Source organism: Mustelus asterias, chromosome 21 (genome assembly GCF_964213995.1).
Source record: "Mustelus asterias chromosome 21, sMusAst1.hap1.1, whole genome shotgun sequence".
NCBI classification, from domain to species: Eukaryota; Metazoa; Chordata; class Chondrichthyes; order Carcharhiniformes; family Triakidae; genus Mustelus; species Mustelus asterias.
Window position 1 is genome coordinate 2,621,970 of NC_135821.1, and position 11,522 is coordinate 2,633,491.

Below are 11,522 nucleotides of genomic sequence, written 5' to 3' on the forward strand. Positions count from 1 at the left end.
GGGCTGTTCTCCTTGGAGAGAAGGCAGCCAAGAGGAGATTTGATAGGAGATGTTGGAAATCAGGAGGGGAATGGACAGCGTAGACGGGGAGGAAACTGTTCCCTCTCAAGAGTGCATAAAGAACTGAAGGGCACAGATTCAGAAGAATTGAGTGGCACAGTGGTTAGCACTGCTGCCTCACAGCCCCAGGGACCCGGGTTCGATTCCGGCCTTGGATAACTGTCGATGTGGAGTTTGCACATTCTCCCTGTGTCTGTGTGGGTTTCCTCCGGGTGCTCTGGTTTCCTCCCACAATCCAAAGATGTGCAAGTTAGGTGGATGGGCCATGCTAAATAGCTTCTTGGTGTCCAAAGATGTGCAGGTTGGGTAGATTGGCCATGTTAAATTGCCCCTCAGTGTCCAAAGATGTGTAGGTTAGGTGGATTGGCCATGCTAAATTGCCCCTTAGTGTCCAAAGATGTGAAGGTTAGGTGGATTGGCCATGCTAAATTGCCCCTTAGTGTCCAAAGATGTGCAGGTAATGTGGATTGGCCATGCTAAATTGCCCCTTAGTGTCAGGGGGACTAGCAAGATAAATACGTGGGGTCATGGAATAGGGCTTGTTTGGGATTGTTGTCAGTGCAGGCTCGATGGGCCAAATGACGGCTCCTGCACTGTAGGGATTGTACGAAAAGGAGTAGCAGTGATGTGAGGAAAATTTATTTCATGCACAGGGTGGTTAGAGACAGGAAGAAACTTCCTGAGAGGGTGGTGGAGGCAGATTCGAATGAGGTATTCGAAAGGGAATTGGATTGCTATCTGAAAAGTGCGAATGTGCATGGTTACGGCGATAAGGCAGGGGAATGGGACTGGGTAGAATGTTCTTCCAGAGAGCCAATGCAGATGGACCGAATGCCCTCCTTCTGTACAGTACAAGTTCTGCGATCCCAGGAGAAAATGCTGGAAAATCTCAGCAGGTCTGGCAGTATCTGTCAGGAGAGAAAAGAGCTGACGTTTCGAGTCCAGGTGACCCTTTGTCAAAGCTTTGTGTTTTTTTATTTTTAATATTGGTAGATAGTCTATTGCCGGGAATGGAGACAGAAGGGTCAAGGAAGGGAAGGGAAGAGTCTGAGATGGACCAGGTGAAGGCGATGGAGGGGTAGAAACTGGAAGCCAAGTTGATGAATTTTTCCAGGTCTGGACGAGAGCGTGAAGCGGCACCAAAATAGTCATCGATGTACCGGTGAAGGAGTTGTGTGGAAGGAGACCTGGGTAGGCCTGGAACTAGGAATGTTCCACATATCCCATAAAAAGACAAGCGTAGCTCGGACCAATGCGGGTAACCCATTGCTACGTCTTCGACTTGGAGAAAGTGGGATGAGTTAAAGGAGAAGTTGTGGAGAGGTAGAATGAGTTCAGCCAGGCAGAGGAGAGTGGATGGCAATTATTCAGGCCTCTTTTCCGATTCTGGGATGATCTAATGAAAAGAAAGCCACTGATGAAGGGGACATACAAGTCTCGGGATGACGTGTGCCAGTGCCAGTGTGCCAAGTCTACGGCTAAAGGTTAAAGCTTTATAACGCGTGGCACAGAACACAACGGAGCCTACATGCCCTCCGACTGGGGAATCGAGCCACCCCGAGCGACCCCTCCCCACCCCCACCTCCTGTCTCGCGCGGCCATTCTACATTCCTGTGAGTAAATGGGGGTCATTCTTCCTTCCTGCAGAGATCACGAGGTGGGGCAAAAACACATGAAATGCAGCTACGATTTTGTGGCCCGGAACAGCAGCGAGCTCTCTGTCCTGACCGGAGAAGTGGTGGAGGTAAGTTCGCCGATTGGAGCCCCTTGGGTTGCGAGTGTGGGGTGGGGGCAGGCCATTCGGCCCCTCACGTCCTATCTGCCCCCCAAAGCTGGTCAGCATCTCAGCTCAGGTTTCCTGCCCATGCTGCAAATCCCTCGATTAACCGATTAAAAATCTGTTGATTCCAATTGTGAAAGCTTTTTTGAAGGGGGGAGGAGGGGTGGGGGGGGGGGGGGGGGGGGGGGGGGGGGCAGTGGGGAGGCGGAGATTTCCCTCTATGTTTCTACCACCCTTTGCCACATGTTCAAGGAATATGTTCAAGACCGCCACTTTTTTTTTCAACTACCCAGCAGCCTCGGCACCCTCTAGTTCCTCATTACTTTCTCCATGGCAACACCTCAGCCAATCAGACCAATCACCACCCTTTCTTCACGTAGCGTAAATTGTTTCGGCGACTTGAAATTTGACACTCTTGCGTTTGTCCTGATGAGTACAAGGTGCAAAGCTTCGACAGTACGTCTCCCTTGTGTTGGAGCTCTTCCGGCACCATGGAACTGCATGCCACAAAGAGGTGGGACATGCAGAGAGAGGAATCCGACAGAGGGATAATCATAGAATAGAATCCCTACAGTGCAGATGGAGGCCATCCGGCCCATCGAGTCTGCACCGACCACAATCCCACCCAGGCCGTATTCCCGTAGCCCCACATATTTAGTCCCCTCACACTAGGGTCAATTTAGCATGGCCAAGCCACCTAGCCCGCACGTTGGAGGAAACCGGAACACCCGGAGGAAACCCACGCAGACACGGGGAGAATGTGCAGACTGCACAGACAGTGAACCAAAGCCGAGAATCGAACCCGGGTCCCTAGCGCTGTGAGGCAGCCATGCTAGCCACTGTGCCACCGTGCCACCTTTAATACCTTAATAATAAATACAGATTATGGGGAATAAGTAGAGAGAGTGTCGGGAGAGGCTCTGAGAAAAAACCTTGGTCAGATTGTGGGATGGCCCCCTTTTATGAACATCGGTGGAAGGACATGATGTTCTGTGAAGCGTGGAACCTTGACTTGGTTCCCTCCCATTGAAGGGATCACGCCTTAACATGGTACAAGTGGGTCAGGATTCTGTTGAGGTGCAGATGAGCCATGGGCTCGAGGGGCTGAATGGCCTCCTCCTGTCACCAAGGGTCATTGGAATTGAGTTTGATTACACATCCAAGCAATGGTGTTCAATTCCCAGAGCCATTTGTGTTCCCTCTCGCCTCCGATGGGCCGATGGGTCTTGCTGCTATCCCACTCTGCTTGACGTGGCCTTTCTCTCTCCCCAGGTGCTGGATGATTCCAAACGGTGGTGGAAGGTTCAGAATCAGAGCGGACAAGTTGGCTACGTTCCCTTCAACATCCTGGAACCCATTTCTGCACAGAGCGTGGTCAATAGCACCATAGTATATGCACAAGTGCTCCCCAAGGTAAACTACACAACAATCAGCAACATAGAGGAGGTGATGGCCTAGTGGTATTATTGCTAGACTATTAATCCAGAAACTCAGCTAATGTTCTGGGGATCCGGGTTCGAATCCCGCCACAGCAGATGGTGAAATTTGAATTCAATAAAAATAATCTGGAATTAAGAATCTACTGATGACCCATTGTCGATTGTCAGAAAAACCCATCTGGTTCACTAATGTTCTCTAGGGAAGGAAATCTGCCACCCTTACCCGGTCTGGCCTACATGTGACTCCAGAGCAACGGCAATGTGGTTGACCCAGGACTATCCTATCCCTGTAACCCCACACATTTATCATGGCCAATCTGCCAAACCTACACATCCTTGGACACTAAGGGACAGCAATGGCATGGCCAACCCACCTAACTTGCCCGTCTTGGGGCACTAAGAGGCAATTTAGCATGGCCAATCCACCTAAATAAAAACCCATCTGGTTCACTAATGTCCTTTAGGGAAGGAAATCTGCCGTCCTTACCCGGTCTGGCCTACATGTGACTCCAGAGCCACAGCAATGTGGTTGACTCTCCACCGCTCTCCAAAGGCAACTAGGGATGAGCAGCAAATGCTGGCCAACCAGCAACGCCCATGCCCCAAGAATGACCAAGTTTTTAAAAAATCACCCTGTAACCAATCAGAAAATTAGTCCAGTTAAATATTGTTCTTTGACAACTCTTCTCACAAGTATTGTCTTGTCCTTGTGAAAGTTATCTGTTCAGCCAGAGGCTTGTCGAATTAGAACAACACAAGCTGTTAAACATGGATCTCTCTTTATTATTATGCCGTCATAGCAGACTCCCTCTGCTGGTACAAGTGTGCATGGTAGCCTCAAGTCGACAAAATGCACGATGCAATTTTCAGTTCGCTACTGCCCCTTATTGATGCGCTTTCGTTGACATCGGTTGTGGTTCAGTGGGCAGGACTTCTGTCTCTGGCTTCAAAGGTTGTGGGTTCAACTGCCACTTCAAGATTATGAGGAGCAAACTCTTGGATAACACCTACCTCCATTAGCAGTGCTGAGAGAGAGCTGCACTGTCAGAGGTGCTGTCTTTGGGATAGGGTGTTAAACAGCCTGGGTTGGAAGTCAAAGATTCCATGGCATTATCGGAAGAAAAGGGGAGGGGGGGGGGGGTCTCCCACTGTAGTAGACAATGTCAATTCCTCAACCAACATCACTGAAACTGATGATCTGGTCGTTAGCACGTCGTCATTATTGGGATCTTGCTGTGCACAATTTGTTTTTTTTAATTTTAAGCTTATTTATTAGCGTCACAAGTAGGTTTGCATTAACACTGCAATGAAGTTACTGTGAAAATCCCCTTGTCACCACACTCCGGCGCCTGTTTGGGTACACTGAGGGAGAGTTTAGCAGTCAATGCACCCTAACCAGCGCATCTTTCGGACGGTGGGAGGAAACCGGAGGAAACCCACACAGGGAAGAAGGTGCAGACTCCACACAGGCAGTGACCCAAGCCGGGAATCGAACCCGGGTCCCTGGCGCTGAGAGGCAGCAGTGCTAACCATTGTGCCACCGTGCTGCCCGTTTCCTCCATTGTATTTCCGTTACAATTCTCTTTCCGCACCTAGTGGTACACTAAGGCACACTTTTGTCTGTTTCCATAGCTAGTAATTCCTGGAACAGGTCACTATCTGTCACTCAGGGGGCTTATAGCTTGAGGGGGCACCACACCACATCAAACATGGTTGACCAGGAGTCTCTCCCATTCTTACCACCAGCCATGGGCATGTTTGGAAGGATTTTGCAGGTTGACATTCAACCTGTTTGGCCACCTTATGAACGCACCTTCCTCGGCCATCAAGTCCTGAGGTGGGCCTCGAACCCGGAGCTTCTGGCTCAGAGTCAGGGACGCTAACCTCACTGCATCACCAGACCTACTCTGCAAATGTATTTCATTGGCTGTTTTTTTTATTAATTCATGGGACATGGGTGTCGCTGGCTGGCCGGCATTTATTGCCCATCCCTAGTTGCCCGAGGGCAATTGAAACTCAACCACATTGCTGTGGCTCTGGAGTCACATGTAGGCCAGACCGGGTAAGGACGGCAGATTTCCTTCCCTAAAGGACATTAGTGAACCAGATGGGTTTTTCCGACAATCGACAATGGGTCATCAGTGGATTCTTATTTCCAAATATTTTTTATTGAATTCAAATTCCACCATCTGCCGTGGAGGGATTCGAACCCGGGTCCCCCAGAACATTAGCTGAGTTTCTGGATTAATAGTCTTTTTTTATTCATTCGTGGGACACGAGCGTCGCTGGCTGGGCCAGCATTTATTGCCCATCCCTAGTTGCTCTTGGAGGGCAGTTGAGAGTCAACCACATTGCTGTGGCTCTGGAGTCACATGTAGGCCAGACCGGGTAAGGACGGCAGATTTCCTTCCCTACCATTTAGTTTTTATTATATTTTAATAATGTCACAAGCAGACTTACATTAACACTGCAATGAAGTTACTGTGATCGGTAAGGGGATCAAAGATTACAGGGAAAAGGTGGGAGAATGGGGTTGAGAAACATATCAGCCATGATCGAAGGGCAGAGCAGACTCGATGGGCCGAATGGCCTAATTCTGCTCCTATGTCAACAGTCTTCAGCCTAAAGGAGAGGCAATGGTCTCGTGGTGTTATCGCTGGAGTTTTGAAGTTTTAATTAATGGTGTCACAAGTAGGCTTACATTCACACTGCAATGAAGTTACTGTGAAAATCCCCTAGTCGCCACACTCCGGCACCTGTTCGGGTACACTGAGGAAGAATTTAGCACCTAACCAGCATGTCTTTGGGACTGTGGAAAGAAACTGGAGCACCCGGAGGAAACCCACGCAGACACGGGGAGAACGTGCAAACTCCACACAGACAGTGACTCAAGCCGGGAATCGAACCTGGGTCCCTGGCGCTGTGAGGCAGCAGTGCTAACCACTGTGCCACCGTGATGCCCTTAACGGACATTAGTGATAATAATACCTCTAGGTTATCTCCTCCCTGCTTCGGAATGTCCTGAGGTCATAAAAGGCGCCATTGAAATGGGACTCCTTTACTTTCACGGGTGGAGAAGTTGGGGAGTAAGGTCTCCGGGTGAGCCAGAGCGCAATCGCACTGACCTTGCAGAGTTTGATACCTCGATATTCTCCATCATTCGGCGTTCCTTTGTGTTTTGCAGGAAAGCCGGCGGGTTCCGAAGGGCACACCACCCCCCACCCTCCCGAAAAGGATGATGCAACCCAACACTGTGCAGCAGGCCTGGGAGCCAAACACCGAGACTCTCGCCGTGAGTCAGAAAGAGAAAGGTGATTTGATTTGATTTATTATTGTCACATGTATTAACGTACAGTGAAAAGTATTGTTTCTTGCGCACTGTACAGACAAAGCATACCATTCATAGAGAAGGAAACGAGAGAGTGCAGAATGTAGTGTTACAGTCATAGCTAGGGTGTAGAGAAAGATCAACTTAATGCGAGTCAGGTCCATTTAAAAGTCTGATGGCAGCAGGGAAGAAGCTGTTCTTGAGTCGGTTGGTACGTGACCTCAGACTTTAATATCTTTTTCCCGAAGGAAGAAGGTGGAAGAGAGAATGTCCGGGGTGCGTGGGGTCCTTAATTATGCTGGTTGCTTTTCCGAGTCAGCGGGAAGTGTAGACAGAGTCAATGGATGGGAGGCTGGTTTGCGTGATGGATTGGGCTACATTCACGACCCTTTGTAGTTCCTTGCGGTCTTGGGCAGAGCAGGAGCCCCAGACCAAGCTGTGATAGAACCAGAAAGAATGCTTTCTATGGTGCATCTGTAAAAGTTGGTGAGAGTCGTAGCGGACATGCCAATCTTGTCATGCATCTTGTCGATGGCACAAGTGGCTGCCACTGTGCGTTGGGCAAATGGGAGTGAATGCTTAAGGTGGCAGATGGGGTGTCAATTAACCGGGGTTGCTTTGTCCTCTTGAACCAGTTGAGCTAAGCCAAACGGCCAAGTGGGTAGTGAGTCTGGATCTGGTTGGCGGCAAAGATCAGTGAGCAATGCATTTAACCGCCAGGCCAGCAGGAGGCACACAGTCAGAGCTTTCCAATGTCCGTCCAGTCCACTGTGGCAGTAATTTACATTGTCTGTTCCTTCTCCAGAGCGTAACGCCCAGATTAATATCATGAATGAAGAGCTGTTACTGAGGATAGCCAACGGGAGGACCTCACAGCACAAGACCTTCCAGGTCCACAAGACCCTCGATACCTCACTCCCTCTGAACTATGATTCCTCTCCGAGTGAGGTCAAGACTTGGCTGGAGGCCAAAGGCTTTTCTCAGATGTAAGTTGGGCCTGCCTCCCCCTACTGGATTGTGCCGGGCACTGCAGGGAGTAAAGATGCTTCGGCTGAACACCGGTGTGAGATTAAAGTTTATTTATTACAAAGAACAAAGAACAATACAGCACAGGAACAGGCCCTTCGGCCCTCCAAGCCCACGCCGCTCCCTGGTCCAAACTAGACCATTCTTTTGTATCCCTCCATTCCCACTCCGTTCATATGGCTGTCTAGATAAGTCTTAAACGTTCCCAGTGTGTCCGCCTCCACCACCTTGCCTGGCAGCGCATTCCAGGCCCCCACCACCCTCTGTGTAAAATATGTCCTTCTGATATCTGTGTTAAACCTCCCCCCCTTCACCTTGAACCTATGACCCCTCGTGAACGTCACCACCGACCTGGGGAAAAGCTTCCCACCGTTTACCCTACCTATGCCTTTCATAATTTTATACACCTCTATCAAGTCTCCCCTCATCCTCCGTCTTTCCAGGGAGAACAACCCCAGTTTACCCAATCTCTCCTCATAACTAAGCCCCTCCATACCAGGCAACATCCTGGTAAACCTCCTCTGTACTCTCTCCAAAGCCTCCACGTCCTTCTGGTAGTGTGGCGACCAGAACTGGACGCAGTATTCCAAATGCGGCCGAACCAACGTTCTATACATCTGCAACATCAGACCCCAACTTTTATACTCTATGCCCCGTCCTATAAAGGCAAGTATGCCATATGCCTTCTTCACCACCTTCTCCACCTGTGACGTCACTTTCAAGGATCTGTGGACTTGCACACCCAGGTCCCTCTGCGTATCGACACCCTTTATGGTTCTGCCATTTATCGTATAGCTCCTCCCTACATTATTTCTACCAAAATGCATCACTTCACATTTGTCAGGATTGAACTCCATCTGCCATTTCTTTGCCCAAATGTCACAAATTAGCTTACATTAACATTGCAATGAAGTTACTGTGAAAATCCCCTCGTCGCCACACTCCCGCACCTGTTCGGGTACACTGAGGGAGAGTTTAGCACCTAACCCGCACGTCTTTCGGACTGTGGGAGGAAACTGGAGCACCCGGAGGAAACCCACGCAGACACGGTGGGAACGTGCAAACTCCACACAGACACTGACCCAAGGCCGGGAATCGAACCCGGGTCCGTGGCGCTGTGAAACATCAATGCTAACCACTGTGCCACCATGCCGGCCCACTGTGTGGGAAATAATGGCGGGGGTCGGTGGGGGTTGGTGGGAGGGTGGGTAGACACATTTGGGGGAAGGGAGTTGACTCAGAATTCAAGAATCGTCAAATTTAGTTACGAGGAATGTGCTCGCTTGCCGTGGGGAGGTGGGTCGTAGTGAGGGCGGGAGTGCCAGCTAGCTATTAGCAAGAGTATGAGGATGGGGGGGGTGGTTGGGGTAGGGGGGGTGGACGCTGGAGGGGGGAGGTGAGTGTGGGAGGGTGGGGGCATGGGGGGGGAGCTGTGGGAGATGTGAAATGTTGATATGAGGTGAACATAACCACTAGGGGGAGGCTTCAGCTCATCAGCCCTAACCTCCTTTCAGTAAAACCATGGCTGCTGTGCCCCTTCCATTTCCCAGAATCTTCGTCTCTCTCACTCCCTCTGTCTAACTCACCCTCGTAACATATTCCCAGCCTCCCCTGCACTCCGGGAAGAGAATCCCAAACACAAATGACCCATAATTCCTCCCTATATCCACCAGAAATGGGGGCTGTTTTATTCCGAAACTGTGCCCCCCCCCCCTCCCCCGCAGTTCTAGATTTGTCAATTTACCCACTTTGGGTAGCACGGTGGCACAGTGGTTAGCACTGCTGCCTCTCAGCGCCAGGGACCCAGGTTCGATTCCAGCCTCGGGTCACTGTCTGTGCGGAGTTTGCACGTTCTCCCCCGTGTCTGCACGGGTTTCCTCCGGGTGCTCCGGTTTCCTCCCACCCTCCAAAGATGCGCAGGTTAGGTGGATTGGCCATGCTAAATTGCCCCTTAGTGTCCAAAGATGTGTAGGTTAGGTGGATTGGCCATGCTAAATTGCCCCTTAGTGTCCAAAGATGTGTGGGTTAGGGTGGTCTGGCCATGCTAAATTGCCCCTTAGTGTCCAAAGATGTGTAGGTTAGGTGGATTGGCCATGCTAAATTGCCCCTTAGTGTCCAAAGATGTGTAGGTTAGGTGGATTGGCCATGCTAAATTGCCCCTTAGTGTCCAAAGATGTGTAGGTTAGGGTGGATTGGCCATGCTAAATTGCCCCTTAGTGTCCAAAGATGTGTAGGTTAGGTGGATTAGCCATGCTAAATTGCCCCAAAGTGTCCAAAGATGTGTGGGTTAGGGGGATTGGCCATGCTAAATTGCCCCTTAGTGTCAGAGGGTATAGCAGAGTATATACATGGGGATATGGCCTGGGTGAGATTGTTGCTGGTGCAAGCTCAATGGGTCGAATGGCCAGCTTCTGATCTGTAAGGATTCTGTGATTCTGTGATGGGACTAGAACATTCCGAGCTGGTTTAATTGAAAATAAAGTCCTTAGTTTCTTAAGGGGCAAAGATGATGTTCAGTTGATCTGTGTTTGATTATGTGGGTCTATTTACAATTGATGCTCACTGGGCCCGATTGGTTGAGCCTGGATGTGCACTCAGAGGAAAGCAAAGAAAAGTGGAGAAAGAGCTGAAAGGCCGGAGCTAGGAACACGGAGCAGGAATTTCATAGCACTGGGAAGACACCTGTGGTACACACACAAGGCGGGATTCTGGGGCAGCACAGTGGTTAATGCTGCTGCCTCACAGAGTCAGGGACCTGGGTTCGATTCCCGGCTCGGGTCACTGTCTGTGCGGAGTCTGCACGCTCTCCCCGTGTCTGCATGGGTTTCCTCCGGGTGCTCCGGTTTCCTCCCACAGTCCGAAAGACGTGCTGGTTAGGGTGCATTGGCCGTGCTAAATTCTCCCTCAGTGTACCCGAACAGGCGCCGGAGTGTGGCGACTGGGGGATTTTCAGAGTAACTTCATTGCAGTGTTAATGTAAGCTTACTTGTGACACCAATAAATAAAACTTTAAAACTCCAGTGATAACACCACTAGGCCATGGCTTCTCCCTCAGGTTGAAGACTGTAAGACATAGGAGCAGAATTAGGCCATTCGGCCCATTACATCTGCTCCGCCATTTGATCATGGCTGATATGTTTCTCAATCCCACTCTCCCGCCTTTTCCCCGTCACCTTTGATCTCCTTACCGATCACAGTAACTTCATTGCAGTGTTAATGTAAGCCTACCTGTGACGAATAAATAAATTCTCCAATCTCATTGGTGGTGGGACCCCCTTGCCAGCGAGAATGGAAAATTTGGTCTTCCAGCCAAAATTCCATTCTCTTGCAGCGGGAATGGAAAACATCAGCCACGGACGGGGATGGAGGATCTCAGTCGTAGAACTGGTGTCATCTCTTCATATCTCTGATCTCTCTCTCTCTCTGTCTCCCCCTCCCAGGACGGTCAAGTCTCTTGGGATTCTGACAGGCGCTCAACTATTCTCCCTGCAGAAGGATGAATTGAGGTCGGTGAGTCCGGAGGAAGGCTCTCGTGTCTACAGCCAAATCATGGTCCAGAAATCACTGCTCGAGGTAAGGGGATATTCCTGTTACTTTATGTATCGGGCGGGGGGGATGTATCGGGCGGGGGGGGGGGGGGGGGGGGGGGGGGGGGGGGGGGGAGGACAATCAGTTACAATGGGACATTCCCGGGAGACCGAATGAAAGGATTTCAGTTAACCCCTGGGTCTGTAAGGAGAGATTTTCCAATGGCGAGGGTGAGGGGGCATTTGGAGAGAGGTGTCTGTGGGAACACGATCTCCGCAGGGCGGCACGGTGGCACAGTGGTTAGCACTGCCGCCTCAGCACCAGGGTCCCGGGTTCGATTCCCGGGGGCACGGTGGCACAG

The 11,522-nt window shown here is 50.5% G+C and overlaps 1 protein-coding gene across 4 annotated transcripts in view; it reads left to right on the forward strand.

The window, feature by feature from the left end:
- The window catches only part of LOC144509012 (epidermal growth factor receptor kinase substrate 8-like protein 1), a 152,334-nt gene that overhangs the window by 70,376 nt on the left and 70,436 nt on the right, over nucleotides 1-11,522 (forward strand). For all 4 annotated transcript variants that reach the window (XR_013500377.1, XM_078237259.1, XM_078237258.1 and 1 more), the window contains 5 exons: nucleotides 1,708-1,804; nucleotides 3,113-3,253; nucleotides 6,464-6,590; nucleotides 7,413-7,593; nucleotides 11,074-11,206. Coding sequence is in view for 3 of the 4 variants with exons in the window: in XM_078237259.1 (XP_078093385.1) it covers nucleotides 1,708-1,804; nucleotides 3,113-3,253; nucleotides 6,464-6,590; nucleotides 7,413-7,593; nucleotides 11,074-11,206 (679 nt within the window). In the remaining variant the exon portion in view is untranslated. The remainder of the gene's footprint in view (nucleotides 1-1,707; nucleotides 1,805-3,112; nucleotides 3,254-6,463; nucleotides 6,591-7,412; nucleotides 7,594-11,073; nucleotides 11,207-11,522) is intronic.